Genomic DNA, 23,341 nt, shown 5'->3' with positions numbered 1-23,341 from the left:
GCTGGAGCTGAGAATGTACTTGTTATACTGCAACGATCAGGGGACGCGGCGGGGGGGAGGGCGGCTGCTGGGGGCGTCAGGGGAGGAGGGCCGGGTAGGAGGGGAGATGCAAAGTGAAACACGTAGTATAAACGCACAGTTAAAGCTACAGAAACCTTGAAAAAATATATAACCCTCTTTTACACACACAGACACACTCACACACACACACACGTTTTCTTAACCTACTTTCTTTTCCTCTCTCCGTGTGTAGTATTAAGTCAACTCGTATCTTCACCAACTCACCTCTCTCACCTGTCTCACCTTAATTAGTAATGGGTGCTCAGGTGCGATTAGGGGAAGCTGAAGAGTCATAGTCGATCTCTAGCTGTGTGGGAGGTCTCGGTGCCTCGCTCCCACACAGACAAGCGGACAGACAGACAGACGGACAGGCGGTGGCGGGGCGGCAGTGTCTTGGTGCCCGGGGGAAGGTAATGGCTAAGCTTATCAGGTATTCAAGAGATGGCAGTAACTAGTGTGTGTGTGTGTGTGTGTGTGTGTGTGAGAGAGGGAGTGGGAGAGTCCGTGTACGTATGTGTGAGAGGGTGGATGTTTCAACAAATCATTCCTACATGTGGCACTACCTATACCAACATACTTTCTCTCTCGTCTCTCCTTACCTAGAAACCTCGTCTTTGAAGGTATTGACTCGGCACTAGCAGCCTGATGAAACAAGGGAGAGAGAGAGAGAGAGAGAGAGAGAGAGAGAGAGAGAGAGAGAGAGAGAGAGAGAGAGAGAGAGAGAGAGAAAACAATGAAAATAATAATAATCCACACATCCACGCACGCACACACACAAAAAAATTACGGTACCTTTTCTCCTCTCTCATTTACTCTTTTTCACACTTTCCTCTTCTCTCCTCTCTCACTCTCCCCTCTCCCGTCTCCCCTCATCTTCCCTCCCACCGTCTCGATTTGGAGGAAACTCTACGGGATCTTTCTCTCCAGCCTGGCGGAGGGAAGACTGGGAGAGATCATCTGGAGGGAGGGAAGAAAGAGTAGGTTTAGACTCGTACCTGGAGGGAAGGAAGTAAGAGGAGGAGGAGGAGGAGGAGGAGGAGGAGGAGCTGTGGTCATACCTTGCGTCAAGATGAAAAGGTGGTCTGTGGTCAGTGAGAAAAGGAAATAGGAGGAGGAAGAAGAGGAGGAGGAGGAGGAAGAGGAGGAGAGGTTATAGCTAAAGGGGAAGGAAGAAGGAGGAGAAGGGAAGGTTATGTATCATTAAGTAGCTGGTGATGTCTGTTATTAGTTATTATGGTAGAATGACAGATCTGTATTTAGGAACTGTGTCAAATAGATCATTGTAAAAAGTAGCTTACTATTGTTTTAGATTGACGAGGTAGGTTATGCTGTCATGCTTAAATGAGTGACAAAGAACCGTGGTACTGAAGTCCTTCTTTCTTCCAACCCCGAAGGAAAGATAATGGGGTAATATATATTTATCGCTGATTTGCAGAGTTCATTCAAGATCAAGATTTGTGTAACTTGAGACATTCACTCCTGTTGTGCTTTGTGTTTTTTATTTATTTTTTTCTGTATCTATGGTTCTATATCTTCCATTTTACATTTTTTTATTCTATCATCCATTTTTGACTGGCAACTCAATGGTCCTTTTATTCTAGAAATTTTGTTCCCCTTGGCCGGTGCCCCTGCTACACAAAAAATAAATAAATAAACTCTATTCTCTATTGTCTACTTTGTATTCTGTCTATATCAACTGATCTCATTATGCGTTGTTTCCCTTGAATTTTATATCTCCTGTTCTATATTTTCTATTCTACACCCTCTTGTCTCAATTATCTTTTGTTTCCCTTCAGTTTATCCTCGTATCTACTTTCCCTTACAAATCCTGGTAGCCAACACAACATTATCACTTCACAAAGCATCAGAGCGACGAAGAACAAAGAGAGCGTAAATCAATATCAACTTATGACTGCACGTTTTCTTCCTTAACGTATTTTTAACCCAAGACTCGTGAAAGAAAGAGATAATCCTTTTTTACTATAATGTAGCGAGATAATCTATATATTTTCATTGCCAGCTGGTAGCGTATGTATTGTTGTAACATCGTAATATATTGGCGGTACATGATATTAGTGTACTTTGAACTGAGGACTCGCAGGGAAGAGATGTGTGGGAATGTATATTATTGTCAATTTATAACGTACTTTTTGCTCTAACGTCCTGACAAGTTGGTGCTATAACAAATCCTGCTTTACTTCACATTTATCCCAAGAATCGCTGGAAAGAGAGAGTATTGTAGTGCACGAGTATATTAGTGTCAGTTTATACCGTACTTTTTTGCTATAACGTTCTGCTAAATTGGTGTTGCTGCGTGTCCTTTCTTCCTGAACTTCCGCCGTAAGACTCATAAGGAAAAATAAATAAAGCAACACTAGTAAAAATATAAGAAAAAGATACGAAAGAATAGTACAGTGATCTATATTTGCTTATCTCTATTTTCTATCATCCTGCACAAGAGACATTACATCAACCACTGGTATTTTATTCCACTGGGTTCGTATTAATCCTTGGTACACCTTTCCCTAATTACCAATCACTCCGAGACATCTTTACTTGTTCTGCAGCCACATCCAGTCTTTGAAAGGGAAGAAATTGCAAATTGTATTCTTTTTTACCCTTAACTTTCTTGTAGATAAAGACTTCCCGCATTGCTTCTGGTGCTGCTAATTGTTTCGTGTCGCAGTGAAAGGGTTAAAAAATGAATAAAAAAAAAAAAGCGCCAGCTGATGTATATCTTTTTAGCAGCAGCCTGAAGTGTACAAAGTGAAGTGGTTCTGTGAGTGACGGAGAGCAGCAGTTGTGTGTCTAGACTGGCGGTGCACAGCTGTTCCCCGCATCTGTCCCCTGCACCCACACGTTTACTGCTCACGGGATGTTGTCTGCTGCTAACGATCTAACCCAGCGTCGCGTTACTCGTCAAACCAGAGATGCAAGGCTTTTGTAGAGATATTATCAGTCTTGCAATGCTGGGAGATGTTTCAATTTAGCTTTTTTTTTTTTTTAGCAGAGACACTTGATAGTAAAATGGACAAGGTCAGTGATTTTTGGTTTGTTAGGTTAAGTTAGGTAGAGGTGATAGTTTCAGTGCAGGAGGTCATTAACAACTGCTAAGTGGGAGTATTGACACAAATCTTTAACAGCTGGTATCTCAAAATTATCTTCGGTACACATTCAAACTGCTTCTCCCTCCAAAGTCAGTAGCCAGTTTTAATTCTGTTTGTTTTCCTGGAAAGAGAAACTTCTGATCTCCTTAAGTTATGTTAGGTTAGGTTACATTACGTTAGGTTAGGTTAGGTTACGTTTGGTTAGGTTAGGTTACGTTACGTTTGGTTAGGTTACGTTACGTTTGGTTAGGTTACGTTTGGTTAGGTTAGGTTAGGTTTGGTTAGGTTAGGTTAGGTTAGGTTAGGTTACGCTTGGTTAGGTTAGGTTAGGTTAGGTTAGGTTACGTTTGGTTAGGTTAGGTTAGGTTAGGTTAGGTTACGTTACGTTTGGTTAGGTTAGGTTAGGTTAGGTTAGGTTACGTTTGGTTAGGTTACGTTTGGTTAAATTAGGTTAAGTTAGGTTAGGCTACGTTACGTTTGGTTAGGTTAGGTTAGGTTACGTTTGGTTAGGTTAGGTTAGGTTAGGTTAGGTTAGGTTACGTTTGGTTAGGTTACGTTTGGTTAGGTTAGGTTAGGTTAGGTTACGTTAGGTTAGGTTAGGTTAGGTTAGGTTACGTTTGGTTAGGTTAGGTTAGGTTAGGTTACGTTTGGTTAGGTTAGGTTAGGTTACGTTTGGTTAGGTTAGGTTAGGTTAGGTTACGTTTGGTTAGGTTAGGTTAGGTTAGGTTACGTTAGGTTAGGTTAGGTTTGGTTAGGTTAGGTTAGGTTACGTTTGGTTAGGTTAGGTTAGGTTAGGTTACGTTTGGTTAGGTTAGGTTAGGTTAGGTTACGTTTGGTTAGGTTAGGTTACGTTAGGTTAGGTTAGGTTAGGTTACGTTTGGTTAGGTTAGGTTACGTTAGGTTAGGTTAGGTTTGGTTAGGTTAGGTTACGTTAGGTTAGGTTAGGCTAGGTAATACCGTTCAGTCTTTTAATTCAGCGTCTTACCTCGGGCAGGGCTAGTGATTTTTGCTGTTACTTGAAGCAGAAACGAGTTGTGTGCAGTGGATGTGAGGGCGAGGCAAGGAGGAAGTTGGTGAGGCAGGTAGCGGTGGTGGTGGTGGTGGTGATGGTGGTGGTAGTGGTAATGAAGAGGAAGGGACATCATGTAGGGTTCATCTTTCCCACATGAGGAGGGTGAAGGGGCGGCGGGCAGGACTCCATGAATACAGCCAGCGGTCTTCGTGTTCCTCGCTGTTACGGAGAAATTGAATCACCACTGATCGGGAAACTATTAATCGAAGCTAAGTTATCATCGCGATTTTTTTTCCTTTTTTTTTCCCCGGGGACCCGCGGAAGGAGGCTCTGGTGGGGAGTTATTTCAATTATGGAGGAGTGTATTATGCCGCTTCCTCCGCGCCCGCCACCGGGACTGCCGGGGCCCATATTGTGGTGCCATTACTAATTCCCGCAGCGTAACCCAGCGCGGCCTCAGGCGTCTCGTGGCGTCCCTGCAGCGAGGAGTGCATCAGCCCGCCAGCCTGTGTGTGTGAGGCTCGGGTGGCGTGCCGTGGCGGGGCTCCTGCAGCGCGGCGGGTCTGGCTCCTGCCGTGGCGGGAAGCTGTGTGCACCGGTGTGATGGATATTGTTGTGGTGGGGCGAGAGGAGGCGAGAAGCACAACCTTAAAGCACCGGCAGCGACCCGCGGATCATGAGGGAAGAGCTGAAGGCGCCGCTTAATAACATATCATCAAGGAGAATTTACGAGCGGCCATCAACAAGAACTTTCCAGAATTATAGGTGAACAGTTCCTCCCGCCGTGAGATACGACCCGGCCAAAGTAAGGAGAGAACCCGCCGGCCGCCGCGCCACGCCAGACAGACGACTCCCGCCCGCTGGGAACACCCGCTCCACGCCCTCCAGGGGGACGTGACCCCCGAAGGTCACACTCGTGCCACAGTTCCGCGACACAGTACAGGGTGAGCTCCTCACACCCAGAAAATAATTGTCTGAACAAATTAAACTCACGAGTCAGGATGCACAAGTGTGTGAGGCAGCAGCACGCAGCAGGGAGGTCAGGGCGCCGCCTCGTGCCCGCAGTGACCACCGCGCCCCACAAGCCTACCAAGGAAAAGGCGGCAGGAACAGCGCCCCGTCATGGCCTCCTGACATCAGCACATGCAGCTGTGAAGTAATGCACAATCTGTCTCCGCCGCGACAATGATATCTTTCGTTTACAAAAATGCTGTAAGGGTGTTGCCGACACTCCCCCTGGCCCGGACACCACGTTTACCAGCAGCGGCGCCTCCCTTCATCACGCTGCAGGCCGCCATCACGGACTCTTAAATCTTCCTGACGTCTTTCTTGGGAGAGGACTTGATGTCACTGGCCGCTGATGTCACGGCGAGGAGAGGAGAAAGGAGAGCTGGTGGTGTGGGGCGCCTTCATCTGTGGGAGGAGACACTGGTGATATCGTGGGCTTATATCAGGTCCCGGCGCCGCGTGGCCTGAGGGAGGGCTTGGTAGCGGGGGACGGGGCTTGTGGCTGGTGGGGGGAGGAGGGGGAGAGGCCGCAGTCCAGCCACCCTGAAGCTCGGTGATTTATGTCTTCCTGATGCACCGCGGAGGGCCGCCACCTGCCTCTCTCTCACTCACGCCATTCACAAAACTGGTGAAAATTTCCTCACTTCTCAAAAGCATTCTACCGCAGCCGTGAATAGGTAACCTCCCAAGTTAAGCCTAGAACCCACTGCACTATTTAAAGACAAGTACTTCTAGCACATCATTAATACACTTATAACATTTTTTACACGGGGGAAGACAAGGCTGATGGCACGGCTCTCAACACCCTGCCTCGCTCTGTCTCTCCCCGCCTCGCCCTGCCTCTCCCTGCCTCGCGCGCCTCGCCCCGCCTTCTCACACCTCCTCATCGCCTGGTGCATAAATAGAACGCTAATTACGGCGCGTCGCTCACCACGTGCTGTCTAATGTATCATGAAAACTACCTGTATCAATCTTGGGTGTGTGAGCGCGTCGAGGCGAGGCTGCCCCGGAGTATTTGTTAGCTGTCCCACCTGTCGCCGCGCCCTCCAAATTAATGCTAATCAGGGTTTTAGCAATTTTTAGTGACGTGTTCTAAGCTTCGTTTGTTTCTGTCTGTGTCTGTCCCTCTGTGTGATTCTGGCTCTCTCTGACTCTCTCTCTCGGACTCTCTCTCGGACTCTCTCTCTCTCTCTCTCTCTCTCTCTCTCTCTCTCTCTCTCTCTCTCTCTCTCTCTCTCTCTCTCTCTCTCTCTCTCTCTCTCTCTCTCTCTCTCAGGACAGTCATTTATCACTCTCATTCCACTCAACCTAACCTCCCTACACACACACACACACACACACACACACACACACACACACACACACACACACACACACACACACACACACACACACACACACACACACACACACACACACACACACACACTTACCATAACACATTTCATTTGCTCATATACCGTGTCTTCCTCTCACCTTTTTTCCCATACCTGTAACCCTTCTCTACCTTATACCTGTTAATTAGGATCTATAAGGGTACCTCTCTATTACTCATCCCTTTTTCCCCTCTTTTTTAGGTACAAATGAGGATGCTGTCCCTTTCACCACGCCCCCTCCTCCCGCTTGGCCAGTCGTACCTCCGCCCTGGCCCAACCGATGCCTGAGTCTGAGTCGTCGCAGCACCGGTGAGTATGTAGCGCTGTTTACAGTCTTCCTTCTACAGACACGTTTTGACTTCCTATCATTTGTAGTTATTAAGTTAGTTTGGTTTTATTTTTTTTTCCTTTTCCTTTTTTTCTCTCTCTTATCTCACTTCTTGTTTTTATTCCTTTTTCTCTCTTGCTTCTTCTGACTTTAGTGTATAGCTTTATATTCCTACAAGGTCTTTTGATTCTAACTTTTTTTTTCTTTTTTCTGTTCCTTTTTCTTTTTTTTTTGTTCTTTCTTGTATATTTTACATTTTGTCTCTTTCTCTCTCTCTCCTAGTCTTACTACTGACTTTAGCGTGTGATATTTTAACTATTCATTTTTTAAAAGTCTCATTATCATTCGGGTTTATTTGTGTACCGTTCCTCTCATCTTTTACTCCTCTGTCTCCTTTAAATCCTTCTGGTTCTAGTTTTCCTCCCTCCACATCGTCCTATTGGTCACCTGCTCCTCTGCTCCTCCTCCTGCTGTTGTTCTTCCTGCTCCTTCTCCGCCTGCCGTCTATGCTACCCTGTCTCTCTCATAGCACAGAATACTTACCCAAAACAGAATTATAAGGACCTCAGGATCTGCTGCCGCTTGGACTTCCTTTGTATTCCTTTGTATTTCTTTGCTACTGAGATTTCCCTACCGCGGGTTGGCTTGGGTCTGTTCTCGCATATCCCAGGCATCAAGACAACCTGTGATTACCGACGCCTTCCCTCTTGATGCATTCCTCCCGTATTGCAATTACCGAGTCAGTATGCAATTATCCGTGCAATCATTAGAGAGGGCAGGGGAGTGATGGGAGAGGGAGGGAGGGAGGGAGAGTAGCCCCGTCCAGCCCTGCCAGCCCCTTCCAAGTTACCCTACTATTACTGGTGTGCTGATAGGGCCAACTGTAGGGAAATGGGCTGTACCAAGGCTTCTGTTAGGTTCTGCGTGTCGCTGGCTCCTGTATTGACACCTGAGTTACTGGGAAAGGTTATGATTAAGAGGGTGGTAGATAAAACTTGGAGGGTGATGAATAGAGAGTGTAGTAAGTGTCTGGTTGGGTGGTTCGTGTGTGTGTGTGTGTGTGTGTGTGTGTGGTTTTTGCCAGATAGTGTACGTGGTTGGGTTGGATAATGTGTGTTTGATGAGTTTATTTATTTATTTATTTATTTTTATTTATTTATTTATTTATTTATTTATTTTTATTTTTATTTTTATTTTTTCTTTGTCCTGTAGGAATCTTGAGTCTGTGGGAAGGATTCTGGCGGGATTTTTTGGCCGTGTTGTGTGTGGCTTCAAGTTTTTTTTCTTTTATTCTTTTTTTTAATCTTTCCCTTTTTTTATGTGGTTTTCTCTTATCGTATAAGTAATGTGGGAATGTTTTTTTTTTTTTTTTTGCTTTTATCTTCGTTCAGTCATCTGTAGTGTGTTAATATTTTGAGTTATTTTTTTTTATTATCTCTCTTCTTTCCTTTCCTTTTCTCTCCATTTATCTTCTCTCCTTGCTTATCCTTTCATGTCTCCTCTCCTTCCTCTCCTCTTCTATCCGAACTCCTCTCTTTTATTTCCTCTTATCTCCTCTGCCACCCCCCTTCAATCTATTCCTATACAGATCATCAGTTCCACCACAACTAAACCAAGTCACCTCTTTGTCTCATTGCACGTCAAGAGGCACAGGTAATAACACACCTCTCCGCCTCCCACTGCCCACGGAGACCCACGCAAACCGACTCACTAACCCCACTCACTTCACCTCCTCTCTCCCTCCTCGTGTGCGTCTTTGTTTCTGAAATGTGTGATTGGATATAATGAAATTTCACGGCTATTCGTTCCGCCCTGCCTCAAGTACCTGTTATCTATCTGTTACCTGTTGTCCTTACTCACCTGCCTGCCAGTCTGTCCTACCTGTCCTGCTGTTGTCGTGGTGGTATTGCAATGTCCCCGTGGTTTGTTCGATTAAGAGCGTGACACAGGTGACTTCAGGTAGCATCAGATGTTGTCGTTGCTTTATGTGGTGAAGAGAGAGAGAGAGAGAGAGAGAGAGAGAGAGAGAGAGAGAGAGAGAGAGAGAGAGAGAGAGAGAGAGAGAAACTGACTGACCGTTTGACTAACTGACTAACCGACTGACTAACTGACTACATAACTAACAGGCTGGCTGACTGGCTGACTGACTAACTGACTTATTAACTAACTGGCTGGCTGACTGACTGGCTGTTGGGAGGAGCGGGAAGTAGAACTGCAGTGATAAGTGAAGGCTGGTGACGGCGGGAGGCTGCGGGAGGGACGGAGCTAACACGGCCACCTCCAAGATTTACGACCGACTGCCCCCCGACCTCCGATACTTTACGAGACGCCGAGGACAGGAGCCCGCCGCGCCGTGACGTGTGGACGACGAGATGGTGTTGGCGAGACGAGACAGGAAGAGAAGGGGAGAGGCAGGGAGAGGCAGGGAGGGAGGATAAAGGAGAGGGAGGAGCGGGGTTAGATCTTACTGTCAGTTGGTGATGGTACAGAGAGAGAGAGAGAGAGAGAGAGAGAGAGAGAGAGAGATCCATAAAGAAAATATGTTTAGTTTTGTTCTTTTCAAGCGACAAAGTATACAAGCAAAAATAAGCGAAAAGTTTCAGATGTTTATGAAAAAAAAAGGTCTTGCAGTGAAAAGGCTCAGTTTGAAAGGTAAATATCCCTTGCTCCTCCCTTTAGATCCCTTCTCTTTATCCCCGGTGATCAAATATCCTAAAAGGGAACTTGTACTTACGCCTCTGATAACTTCCAGGTATTTCCTTAAGAAGTAAAACCTTTAAGAGAAATCGATATATTATACTGTATTTTCTTTTCTTTTTTTCATTTTTTTTTACTCCTCTTTCTTATCTCCGTCCGGTCCGCGCCGCGCCTCAGGGAATCAGATCCGTTATCAACTCGTCCGCTGTTTTGTCTCAAGGGATGCAGATAAAAACATGAAAAAAAAAAAAATAGATGAACAAAAATACAACACATCCATAAATAAAAGCCATGATCTGTTTTTGCAGTTACTTCTTGTTACATCAAATTCCACCCAGTGTTTTTAGAGGGACACGAAAAAGGCTACGATAAACACACACACACACACACACACACACACACACACACATATACACGCACCGGCAGATGTAATTACTTTTCTGTTACGCCCCCTCTCCTGACATTTATCCAGTGCGAGTCTGCCCCTTCAGGTTACAAGCCGCGGGTCGTGGTGGGAACTCAACTTTCTTCAATTCCACTTATTTGCTCTCTCTCGATCCAAAGTCCTCTGATGCGCTGAGAGTCTTGCAAAACATGACACTTGTAGACTTGAGACTGAAAAACCTACAAAACAGACGAAAAAAATTAAAAGAAACTCACAAAACATCATAAAAAAAAAAAAAAACATTCGAATTTATTAACGTCATTCCAAAGAACGTTTTAGAGGCGTGAATATATTAGTGTGTGTGGTATGTTAGTGGTTAGTCACTGTGCAAGGTTAGTTTTGAGTCAGTAGGGAACATTTAAAAGAAGACTTGAGACTGATAATGCTGGAGAAGTTAGTGGTGTGGTATCTTAGTGGTTAGTGACTGGAGAAGGTTAGTGCTGAGTCAATAGGGAGCTTTAGAAGAGAATGAATAATTGGTAAAAATTGGTATATTTTCTACCAGCACCACCACGTGTAGGCCTGATGGCTTCCTGCACCTGCCTGTGTTGTGTAATGTTGGCTGTCTCCACCTCCACCTGTTCCTCGATGCCCGTCCACTCACTCCTCCACTTACACCGCACAGGAATGTCATACTGGGATGTTTTTTTTTTGTTTTTTGTTTCCACTGGCTTCTTACTCCCGCTGACCGTCGTCTATGAGTGATGAAGACAAAAACATCGTAGCTTCTGGCATGTCTTGTGCTTCCTGGCTTTGTGCAGCGCGTGTGGAACCTTCGCTGAGTCGCCGCGTGGAGGAAGTCAAGGAGTGTTGGAGGAATACCGTGTTTCTCTATTGAAACTTGTATATATAAAAGAAAAAATGTGTTTCTTTAGTATAGAAAGTGTATAGAATTTTCTGCGTATAAAGGTATAATGGTAATTACTTGAAACTGATACTACAATTCTGTTCGTATTTGTTCATATTAAAAAGAGAGCTTTCTTTGCCTGTATAGCGTGTGTATAGTGTTTATTTATTTATTTATTTATTTATTTATTTTATTTGTTTATTTATTTATTTATTTATTTATTTATTTGGTATAAAGGTGCAGAATTAATTTATTAAAACTGACACTACAACTCAGATATAGAAATGAGTGGCGCAAACTTGACAAGAACATCTTACAGTGCATAAATTTAAAACATTTATATTCGTATACCCAAAAATAGTGTTTTCTTTCCTTGTATAGCGAGCGTATGTCATTTTCTGGACAAAAAAAAAAAAAAGAAAAAAGATTAGAAGTGATTGATTAAAACTACGATTCACAAATAAATAAGTGGAGGAAACTCGACAAGAATATGCTAACTGCGCAGACAATAATTAAACAATTTCAAGACGAGGCTGCATAAGTACAAGTCCTCATTTTTCATTTCAAAGGTAAAACGCTCATGTAAGAAATAAAAAGAACAAAATATAAAGGATAATTTCTTCTCCCTTTAATAATCTACACTTTCTTTCTTTTTCCTTTATTTATACTTTATTGGGAAACTTGCAGTCTTCTTGTTCTTCCTTTCTTCGTAACCCTGAGTGGACCAGGAGCCTCGGGGCGGAGCGGTGGCGTAACAAAAAGTATGGATGATTTAATGGTTAATAGTGGGCTCAGAAATGGGTGTTCGTATGTATTCTATTAAGCACAGGAAGCCATAAGTATCCTTCCCTTCACTCCTCCGCCGCGGTAAGGACTGGAGGGAGGGAAATGTGAATGGAAGAGAAAATTAATCCACTGTTGTCTTGTGTTTCCTTGTTTTCCTTGCGTCCACTGAAGGGGAAAAGTGAAATATAGGAAGTGTGTGTGTGTGTGTGTGTGTGTGTGTGTGTGTGTGTGTGTCATTGATCACATTTCATCTTTTCTTTCGCAGTTTAGTTCATCTTTCAAACGTAATAAAGGACAAATAATAAAATAATACAAAAAAAAAAACAATAAAAACAAGCAAATAGATAAAACAAAACAAAAAAAAAACACCTTATTATTTCTTCACTTAGTTAATCTTAGCAACGTAATAATAGATAAATAATAAAATAACACAAAAAAAAATGGATCAATCGAAAAAAACAGGTACCCCACATTTCACTTATTATTTCCTCCCCCTCACTTATTTAATCCTCAGAACGTGTGTGTTTTTGCTCTCACGTTGCAACACTAAGCCAATTTCTTCACACCTCTCAATGACCATGATTCCCTACCGCAAATTAGGTCAGATTACCACCTTGGGGCATGTTAGCAATTACAACACCCACGTAATTACTCAACCTACACCTGCTAATTACGCAGGTGGCTCTTTGTCGAGTGCAGTCCAGGTGAGGAGGCGCAGGTGTGGATGGCCAGAGAGGTTGAGTTATTTTATTTATTTTTCCTGTATCCTTTATCTTTTTTTTTTACCTTCATTTCATTTTTTAGCTTCGTCTGGAGAGAGAGAGAGAGAGAGAGAGAGAGAGAGAGAGAGAGAGAGAGAGAGAGAGAGAGAGAGAGAGAGAGAGAGAGAGAGAGAGAGTGAGTAAGTGCAAGAAAGACAGACAGACAGACAGATAGACAGACAAAGAGAGACAGAGAGACGGAGACCAAAGAAAGTTCAAATCCAAACCTACAAAACAGATGAAAAAAAAATGAAAGAAAACCCACAAAATATCATTAAAAAAACAAAAAGAAAAAAAAACATCCCAATTTACCAGCGTCATTATTCTAAAGTGACAGTCTTGAGCTGCGGACAGGTGACCCATTAGGAGTACTGAAGGTAGTCAATTAATTAGTTGTTCAAGTGAGCAGATCCGAAGTACCAGGAGTCTAAATCTATCTCCAATTCTCAGACAATGCTGGTAAGATAGAGAGAGAGAAGGGAACTGTGCTTGAAGAGATAAGGAGAGAGGGGGAACTGGGAGGCAGAGGAATAATGTTAATAATCTCAGTCTTGCAAATTATATATAAGCATTGTATGACGTATTTGGTTCGCGTGAGTGCCTTGGTCCGGTGGTTCGAGGCGTGATGGGCGGAAGGGAAGGTGTCATGCATTGGTGGTGGTGGTGGTGGTGGTGTAGAACATGGCAGTGGTGTTGGTGGTGGTGCAACGGACACTGTGCTGCTGACGGACTGTGTTTTGGTGTTTGGTTTCGTGGACAAGCTGAATGTGGAGGAGAAACAGAGCCTCTTATTGTGTGGGGATTTGTTTTTACTCTGTGTGTTTGTGGTGGTCGGGAGAGGGAGTGTTTGTACGTGCGTGCGTGTGTGTGTGTGTGTGTGTAGGTATGTGAGAATGTGTGAATACTACATTGCTACAATACAACTGTCGAAATTATGAGAGTGCGTGCTTCCATGACGGTGACGTGCATGCGAGAGTACCTACGTATGTGTGCGTGAGGATCTCGTCACTTACCAGATGCCACTTACGTCAAAGGAGACCAGATTGAGCAGCGTTACTAACCGTTTCGTCTCTATTGCCTTCAGCTTCTCCTAAAAACTCCCCCATCATTTATTTTCACTCGCTGCATTTCTTTCTCAACCACGTATCTTGTGTTGAAGTCCTTCCCCCCTTGCTTAGCGTGGAAGGACTCACTCAAAGACAGCAGGACTATAGATTACTCAGTGCTTTACCTCCCCAGTCCCTCTCTGGTCATCTGTAGCCTAAAAGTTTGTTTTGTCACTGATATATATATATATATATTTTTTTTTTAAACTTTGATATATGGTTATTTTTTGTGTTGGACCAATTTTCTTATTGATTTTTTAAAGTTTGTATTTCTATGTGGTTAATAATAAACTAACTCTTGTCCTTGACCTTCAGAATTACACTAAGGTTCTAACTGTGCGTGTATATGTTTGTGTGTGATCCCAGGCTTTTTCAGCGTTCATAGAAAGAAATAAGTTAAGGAAGATTATTTTTTTACTTACATGTGATGGTGGTGCTGGTGGCGTGGCCGTGAACGTGTCCGTCTGTCTGAGTGTATGTGTGACCTCAGGCGTCTCTCTCAGCGTGAAAGGAAGGAATAAGTCCAGAAAATGGTCCGCAATTCGTCAAGGCACTGGGTAAGCACATAACAAGGGCGAGACATCAAGGAAATTACAAGTTTACATCATGTCCCGAAAATGTTCTCAGCCAGAAGGTAAGTGCAGCGCTGCCCGTCACTCCCGCTGTCACCACGGCTTCCATAAACTCCATTTTCCTTAGTTAATAGCAGTGAATACCGGCCTAATTGATGGGGATGGCCTCGCTCTCTCTTGCCTCCGAGCGCTGATTGGATAAAAGGGAAATAGAAGGGAAAATTTTGATATGTTTTTTCCTTGGCAGGGTGCAATATGATAAGTGACACGTTTCCTGGAGCTGTATGTTTATTTATTAGCGTTTCGTTGCGTATGGGGGGCGTGGGGGAGGTGATTGTACGTGACTGAGAGTGTGTGTGTGTGTGTGTGTGTGTGTGTGTGTGAGTGGTTACGTTAGTGTCTGTTTAGCTCATGTATTTTCCTTCTTACCGCTGCTTCACTGTTAGGAGGAAGAGAGAGGGAGAGTTGAATAAGAAGGGAGGTGAAAGAAACTGAGGGAATAAGATAGATAAGAAAGAGAGGAGAATGACGGTGAAGGAAGGTGAATGAAACGAAGAGAAGGGATAGAGACGGAGGTAGAGAGGGGAGAGAGAGAGAGAGAGGGAGGGAAGAGTGGTGAGAGAAGGAAAAGAGAGGAAGAAGAGATGAAGAGAGACAAAAGTAGGAAAGAGAGGAGAGAAAGAGAGGGATTGACGATAAAGAGAGAAAGAGAGAGGAAGAAGAGATAACAGAGGTGAAAGGAATGAAGGAAGGAGATAGAGAAGATAGAAGGAAAAATAATGAAAGAAAGAATATAACAAGATGAGAATTTCCAAGTTATTTCAACCGGCTATCCTCTGTAATGACTCGCTAAGCTTGTAATTACGCTGACAGCCGCCGGAACCTCATTGCTTGGCGGAGCGCGGGTTGCCTCCTTGCCGCCGTGACGCAGGAAGTGTAGCAGGGCAGCGCCGGGATATCACACCACCACCAGCCTTAGCCTCGCCAGTACCTTCACCCGTCACTGGCTGTCTGTGTGTTACTCAGCCTTGCCATGTGTAAATTTTGTGGCTTCTCGTTATTTCAGTTTGTATATTTTAACTTTCATATTGCTCATCTTCAATAACCTAACCTAACCTAACCTAACTTAACCTACCTTAACCTAACCTAACTTAACCTACCCTAACCTAACTTAATGTAACGTAACTTCAACATAGCATATATTCTTTCACATCGCTCCTCTCCACTAACCTAACCTAAGCTAACCTAACCTACCCTTACCTAACTTAACGTAACCTAACCTCACCACAGCAGCGTTCTTCAGTTCAAACTTCATCCATGTAGACCTCTTGTACTTCTCCCCACTCATCCACCGGCTTGTTTGACTCCTCCATTAGTTCAGACTTAATGAGGTATGGGGATCATTGATGTTAGAAAGTTGGTCGCTACCTTTGCATCTACTTGACATTCTTTATTACTGTTAAAAGGAGTATATAGAAAATAATCAAATCTACATAAACTTCAAGAATTCTGTCATTCCTGCACGCTAGTTTACCTGCAGACACTTATCACACACCTTTCCCTGCTAATTAGAATCCACGTAATCCCAACAGGCAGTTTACCACGAATCACATCAGTTTACAGAAGGAATAGAGGAGAGAATAACCACGATGGAGGGAGGTTACCTGAAGTCCCTGCAGCAAACACACGAGATCTGTTGGCCTTGCTGCTAATCACACTTCAACACCTCAAAGACCTTCCCACTTATCGCCTTTGTCTTTGTAGAAACGCCATGCATCACCTCAAATTCTGCTTCATTAGAGTCCTCGCGGCAAGGTGCGTGAGGACCTAACATCGTATTACCTGCAGGGGAAAGAAAAAGAAGATAAAAAAAAAAAAAGAATCTCAATGATAGAAATTGTACAGATGTCTTGATCTTTAGGGACCAAAGGGAAGTATTGCCCCAAACCTTCTCTTCTTTGTCATTTGCTAGTTACGAGTCTTTATTTAGCAGTCACGGAGCGGCGGTGCAAAGGTGCGTGGCTAGATGTCTTGTTAAGGCCCCGCTCTGTCAGTAAGGTCTTGTGATTGCCGTGTAGTGCTTAATGGTTCGTGGAGCAGCGCTTTGCCAGGAGAAGCCGCCAGGGACAGCTCAGAGGCAGGGAGTGAAGTTGGAGGAGGTTGTGAAAGGAGTTATGAAAGAGGTGACTTTGTGTTGTGTTTATATTATAGGAAAGAAAGGGATCCGTGTTATTGGTGTTTTTGTTGTTTGTTTGTGTGTATGTGTAGGTACGTACCATTTTATTTCCTTGTGTGGGATGTAAGGGAGAATCTCTTATTTGTTAGGAGTAGCCAGCGTGTTGGTAACAGTGATAACAGTACAGGTAACAGGTCAGCAGAGGTGAGGAGTGGCCAAGATAGAGGGTTCATAGAGAGAGAGAGAGAGAGAGAGAGAGGGGGGGGGGCGGGGTTGGAGGACTGGAGTGAGGGAGGTAGGAAGATGACTAGGAGGGAGGAGTTAGGGAGAGGGAAAGGGTGGGAGGACAGGAGGGAGAGAGGCAAGGAGGGGAGGTTAAGAGAGAGAGAGAGAGAGAGAGAGAGAGAGAGAGAGAGAGAGAGAGAGAGAGAGAGAGAGAGAGAGAGAGAGAAGGGGGGGAGGGTGAGAGGACAGGAGGCAGGGAGGTGGAAGGTCCTGACAGAGTAACAAATCATCTGTGATTGTGTGATGCCCCCCGTGGCCGGGCGGGAGGGGCGCCCTATGTGGCTATCGCTCCATCGCCGTCGATTATCTTCATTATCACCGCCTCTCCAGCAGCGGCGGATTTCAGATTAATTGTTAGCCTTGTTTGAGGTTCACTTACCGCGTGATGGGTGGCGGGCGAAGGCGCGGACCCTCGGTAAACTCCCCTCCTTGTCCTCTCTTATTTACAACACCTTAGCGCCCGTGTATCTGTGTGTGTGTGTGTGTGTGTGTGTGTGTGTGTGTGTGTGTGTGTGTGTTTTACGCTTGACCACACACGATACACAAACCTCAGTAACTTTTTAAGGCTAAAGATTCTTGTGATAACATTTACTCAGTTGCCAGTTCCTCTTCCGCTACTCCTCCTCCTCTTCCTCCTCCTCCTCCTCCTCCTCCTCCTCCTCCTCCTCGTCCAGTCACCTGTCATTCAACTACCTCATCCCTCCTCGCCTCACTTCTACCTTCACCAAATCACTGCACCATTAAGAACGCTTTCCCTCAGACAAGTCAACATTTCCCTGGTGTTCCCTCTAAGGCATCAGACAGCATCAGGGCTCCTTCGTCAGGGTTTCCAGGAGGTGGCCGGACCCCCTGTGGTCGCCCCAAGGGGAGTCATAGGTAGAAACAATCGCTGCCATATATTCCTGCCTCGCCGCTCAGATTTCATTTCAGATAAAGGGGTGAAATTGTTGTTTTCCTGCTGACTGGCGGGGAAGTGGGAAGTGAGCGGCGGGAGGAGACAGGAGGGACGAGACTCACACTCACTCACCTCTCCTCCCTGTACGTAGTTTCATTGGCTGAATAGTCCCTTGCTTCACGTTCCATCAAAGACTCGACTGGAGCTGACCCTGTTACTATTTATTTTCAGTGTAAATAATGCAAAAAACTTATCAGTATCCGTATCACTCACCTCAGTACATAAAAGGAAGAGAGCAATACAAGAATTCTGGCCAATGAATAAAAGGAAATTAAAAGATTCACAGCCATAGTAATAAGACACAGACAGTAAAGACCTGACCAGGGAATGCTGTTATGAAGATCACACTCCAGACCATCAACTGAACTGAACTGTGTGGTCCTGACGAGCCTGAACTAATGAGATGGACAGACGCACCTTCATTTAACGCATCTGAACCTAAAATTAGCAGCGACACACTTGATTTCTTTGATGATTTCTCTCTCAGAACCTTTAATTACTGTGACGCGACTAATCCCTTCTCGACGCTGTGAAATCCAAGGCTCTTGTGACTCTGAACACACGCATTCCTCCTCCAGGGTAAAGTGGCCAGCCCCATATGACGCGGGGTAAGGCAGCGCGCCTCCCCGCGTGACGCATCGCGGCTTGGCGTGACGCACCGCCCGCCGACACCAAAATCACAGACCATAGCGGAGAAGGAAAAATCAGACGGACCCTCCATCACACAGGCGTCCATTTTGAGAAAGGCACACTCTTCCTATTTCTCTTCTGGCCGTCAGAGGCTTTGTCTTGCCTTTTCCTTCAATTTTGGAGGCGAGAGGAGAACGGCAAGTAAGAGTTACGAGCTGGCCACGAGCTGCTGCAGGAAGACACGTTATCGCCAACGACTCGCGGCCCGCACTGACACCCTGCATTTCCCCAAGTCTGCCCATTAATCTGGCTGAGGCTCGCGATGAAGCTGTTGTAACCACGGCCCCTGAACGCTTTATGGCCACGATTCCCTGACTAATGTCGCCGCCCGCTGACGAGTCGCCCCCTCCAGTCTCTTTGAGTTCTCCCTCGCAAGGCTTTTATGGCACGTCAGCTTGCGTTTTCTGTTGCTTACCCGCCCCGACACTCCGCCTAGCTTAGCGCTGCGGGTTTTGCTTCAACGGCGAGTTTTTCTTCTATTTCTTCTTCTTCTTCTTCTTCTTCTTCTTCTTCTTCTTCTTCTTCTCGTGTTTCCTTTCTCGTTTTCTTTTTCCATTTTATTTTTTTTCCAATTTTCTGCTCCTTATGATGTTTCGATTTTCTTCAGTATTCTTAAAGTTTTTGTGCATAACTTCCTTGTATTTTTTTCATCATCTTTAATAAACATTTTTCTTATATTTTCTCTTTTTTTCATTTCATTTCCCTCAACTTTCCTGCTTCCTGTGATACTTTAATTTCATGAGTAGTCCTTAAGTCTCATATATTATATTCTTACAATCTTTATTTATTTTTCTCTTGCGTCTTCTTGATTTTTTTCACTTTGTTTCCTTCAACTTTCCTGCCTCCTCTGATGTTTTAATTTCCTTGAGTATTCCTTAAGTTCTATTTATTATATCCACGTGTTATCAATATTTTTTATTTTATTTTTTCACCATCTTTTAATATTTTTTCTTGTATCTTCTCTTTTCACTTTATTTCCGTCAACTTTCCTGCCTCCTCTGATGTTTTAATTTCCTTGAGTATTCTTTAAGCTTTATATATTATACCCTCGTAGCTTTCCACTACCTCTAAACACGCTGGTGATAGGACGCAGTGAGAGGGTAGCTATTAATGTAGTTCTTGTTGATATATCCCGTGCACGTTTATGAAGGGAAAAGAAATCGTGTAGTTATTATTCTGGCCTTGCATTCCTGCGGTTAGTGGCAGCACGAGGCTCGCCAGGACTACCAAATCTAGCAAGAAATCCGTGAGGGAAGAAGATTCAGGAGTTTTGTTAGATTATTAATATTGGTGAGAGAGAACGAGTGGCATTGCAGGAATACTCACGCCACATATGTTTGTTTTTTGTTTAACTAATAATGGTGAGAAAAAAAAATAAAAATAAGCGTATTTTTGCAAGAATATTCAAACCACAGATGATTTTCTTTCACTAACAATGGCGATGGAAAAAAATAAAATAAGCGTAGCATTACAAAAGCATACACTCGACAGACGATTTTCTTAACTAATAATGGCGAGGAAAAAATAAAAATAAACGTAGCATTACAAAAATACCCGACATGAAATTTTTGTATGAAGAAAAAAAAAACTGGAGAATTTATATTAAAGAACTCGAAGGAAACTTTCACAACTGCGGAGGGAGGAAGAGAGAAGTAAAAAAATAGGCAATAAGAAAGACGAGAATATGTGATAAATAAATAGAAGCAACATACGAAAACGTAAGAAAGGATGGACTTGGAAGGTGGAGGGAGAAACGAGAGGAAGGAATAAAGAGAACAAGATGAAAGGAAGGGAAAAATTAGATGATGAAAAATGGAGAAATCAAAACAACCACAAAAAAAAAAGAATAAATTAATCAATCAAACGAAAACTTAAGAATATCTGGACATGTGAAGCAGAAGACGAGGACGAGAGAAAGAAGAGGAATTAAGAAATAGCGGGCGTTGGCTGAGGCGAGGAGAGACACACACATACACACGCAGCATCACCAAACAATTTATTAACTCATCTCTCGGGCGGAGGCTGCTAGAGTGACCGGCGGTGCGATAAATTGACCATAATAACAGGTACAGGTGGGTCGTGTCTGAGAAATGGCGGAGGACTGACACACACACACACATACACACACACATACAGCAATGACAAGTCTCTCCTCCCACATAACACGACTTTATTCAGGCTCTCAGATCTTGAATAACTAAAAGAAAGGGCAAAAGTGATAAAAATAATCGTTTATCTTTTTAATATATAGTTTTGTTTTTTTGTATATACATTTTTCCTGTGCCTCTTCTTCATCTTCGTTATCTTCACCTTATCAGATCTTCCTTTGGTCTTATCTTCTTTATTGTTGTCCACTTAAGTCATCGTGGGTAATTAAGCTTTAAGTGCCGCGTTAATTGAATCTTAGGAGTTGGTTTCGATCCTAATGTTTTTCCGGCCGTATTTGTAAAAGGGGATGTCTTGGGACTGCACAGTGAAGATGAAAAAGAAGATTCATTGTTACCTATTCTGTTCTTCATTATCATAAGTCTAATGCATAAGAAGAAAGTATTGGAAAAAGTTATGACTGAGTGATAGATAAATAAGAATGAGTGAAGGTTTTGTCACATTATGTCTGTTCTTCCTCTTCTGTCTTTTCTCTTATTTCCTGTTCACCTTTCATTTCTCTACTCTATTCCATTCTTCCCCTTTGGTTTCGTTCTTGATTTCTTTCTCTATCCCTCTTCATTCCTCTTCTTCCTCTTCAATCTTATTCCCCTTTCTCTATATCCTATCTTTCTCCTTTACTCCTCTTTCTACACTCCAATCCCCTTCTTCTCTCCTTCTCCCCTTATTTTACATCCACCTCTATTCCACTTACTTTTATACGAGAAACAAAACAAAAAAAATCATACATAACACACGTAAACAAAACCCACACAGATATACAAGTCCAGCTAAGACGATACAGAAAAAGTACACTATTAATAACCTCACAATAAACATCCCCGTTTTCTTTTACACGCATCGTCTTAACGGAGAGAAAAAAACGGGAGAGGAATGACAAATAAATCAAGGCTTGGTAGGGTAACGCTGGACACCTGACGCCCCGACGCTCACCTTATTTCAGGGAGTGTCATTCATCAGGGAGTCTCTGCTTAGGTGTCCTCTGACGGTGCTCCCAGCGTGACACACCACCTATCTGTCTTCATCCCCGTGATGCATTGGGTGGTGGTGGTGGTGGTGGTGGATGGGGGATGTAGTAGTAGTGGTAGTAGGAGGAGGAAGAAGAGGAGGAGGAGGAGGTTGGGGAGGGGAAAGTAGTAGTATTAGTAGCAGTAGTAGTAGTAGGAGCAGGAGTTTCGTTGTTATAGTAATAGTAGTGGTGGTGGTAGTAGTAGTAGTAGTAGTAGTAGTAGTAGTCATAGTAGTAGTTAGTGTGGTAGGAAGAGCAGGAGGAAGAAGATTAGTATATGGTAACAAAGCATTTACACACACACACACACACACACACACACACACACACACACACACACACAGGCGCCATACCGTCACAGCACTGGCACCCAGACAGCACGGACATGAAAAACAGAAGTTAGAGCGAGTTGTGCCGAGTCGAGGTAGGGTATGTGGAGGCGGGGCGGGGCAGGGTGGGGCGGGGATGGGGCGGGGCGGGCACCAGCAACTACCTTTAACGAAGTGATCCATCTGTCCCGCGAAAAACAGTGTCCGCCCCGCCCCGTCACACGCCCCGACCCTCCCTCCTCACACCTACCGCGGCAACACCCTCACCTTTCCTGCACGCGTGGCTCAAGGCGTGCAGGATCCGCGGGTGGGGGGCGTGGGGCATGCACTCCCTCCTTCAGGTGAATGATCCTCGTCTGTCATAATTTTTAGAGGCGGAAAATATGATCTCAAAAATTTGGTTAATTATAAGGTGTGCTACTGACGGGGAGACGCCGACGGGCACAGCGCTGGGTGTTCCCCCGTGGGCGGCGCTGCAGGGGCGTTCCATCATCCATCTCTCTTATGCGCATGTAAAAATTTGCGTGCGAGCGATCAATTCTACTAAAAAAAAGTGGGCCGGCGGAGGTTGTAATGCGTATGATCAGCGAAGGTAAAGAGCGTCCGGCGGAGCGTAAAACATTGGCATTTCAGGCGACGCTCCGTGCTGGCCAGAGTTATGTCGTCGTATTAGAGGAGAATATAGAGACAAAGCAGCGATAAATCATCACACGTGGACTCAGGATGATAATTACAAGCGTTCATATTTTATCGATTAACTACCACACGTTACAACTTGACTGATCACCTCTCCCTCTCCCTCCCTTTCCCTCCTGCCCTTCCCTCCCCGCCATCTTCCTTCTCCACATCCACATCCGCTCTTCTCACAGTACTTTTCCACCTCCTTCCTTCCCTCCTCCACTTCCTCCATCCCCTCCCGTACCTTAGTAAGTACACTGTGTCTTTAGTTCTATGAGAAGTAGCCAGTTTCTCACAATTTTAAGTCATCTTCACTTAAATCGTTCATCTTCTTAGGGTCGTTGTTTGTTGTAGGAGGTTTACAGTCCTTCGCTCTACGGGATGCTGCGGGAGGCTTCTTTGATGCTCTAATGTTCGTAAGTCGGAAAATTTCCCTCTCGGTACGTGGGAAAAAGTTGGGAGAACTTATAAGAATCAACAAGGAAGTGAGGGTATTGTATAGTTTAAGTTAGGTTTGTTATAGAAATTAAAGATTGAGGCTGTATCACGAGAACCAGCAACATTTTCAAGTGAGGATAATGTATACGGTAGGTTAGGTTAGGTAAGGTTAGGTCTGTTATAGAAATCAAAGACTGAGGCTATATACACAACCAAGAGCCTTAGGAGTTACAATTATAGCCTTCGCCATCACTATAACCACCAACATTTTCGAGGATAATGCAAAGGCAGACATGACGCGCAGGTGCTCAAACAACCACTGGATCACACGCATATAGAAAGAGCGCAATAGATAATAGCAATAGATACCAATACGATGATTGGACGGATAAATAGAACCGAGGATTACCGCTTCAAAATTATTACTTTCCTCACCGCTCACCGCATCCTGTCCCTGTCTGCCTGTTTGCCTGTCTGAGTGTCTGCCTGCATGACCGCCTGCCTGAGTCT

General features: G+C 44.2%; 1 protein-coding gene and 1 long non-coding RNA gene across 4 annotated transcripts in view; one reads left to right on the top strand and one right to left on the bottom strand.

Moving 5' to 3' along the window:
- LOC135090553 (uncharacterized) overlaps positions 1 to 23,341 on the top strand; it is a 250,821-nt gene that overhangs the window by 119,558 nt on the left and 107,922 nt on the right. For all 3 annotated transcript variants that reach the window (XM_063987406.1, XM_063987404.1, XM_063987405.1), the window contains one exon: positions 6,765 to 6,872. In XM_063987406.1, the coding sequence (XP_063843476.1) occupies positions 6,765 to 6,872 (108 nt within the window). The remainder of the gene's footprint in view (positions 1 to 6,764; positions 6,873 to 23,341) is intronic.
- On the bottom strand, positions 4,054 to 5,863 carry LOC135090554 (uncharacterized). The gene is made up of 2 exons (XR_010262038.1): positions 5,173 to 5,863; positions 4,054 to 4,398 (listed from the first exon to the last, which is right to left on the bottom strand). It is a non-coding gene; the product is annotated as an uncharacterized LOC135090554 (long non-coding RNA).

Source organism: Scylla paramamosain, chromosome 35 (assembly GCF_035594125.1).
Source record: "Scylla paramamosain isolate STU-SP2022 chromosome 35, ASM3559412v1, whole genome shotgun sequence".
NCBI classification, from domain to species: Eukaryota; Metazoa; Arthropoda; class Malacostraca; order Decapoda; family Portunidae; genus Scylla; species Scylla paramamosain.
This window is presented reverse-complemented; position numbering and strand designations above follow the sequence as displayed.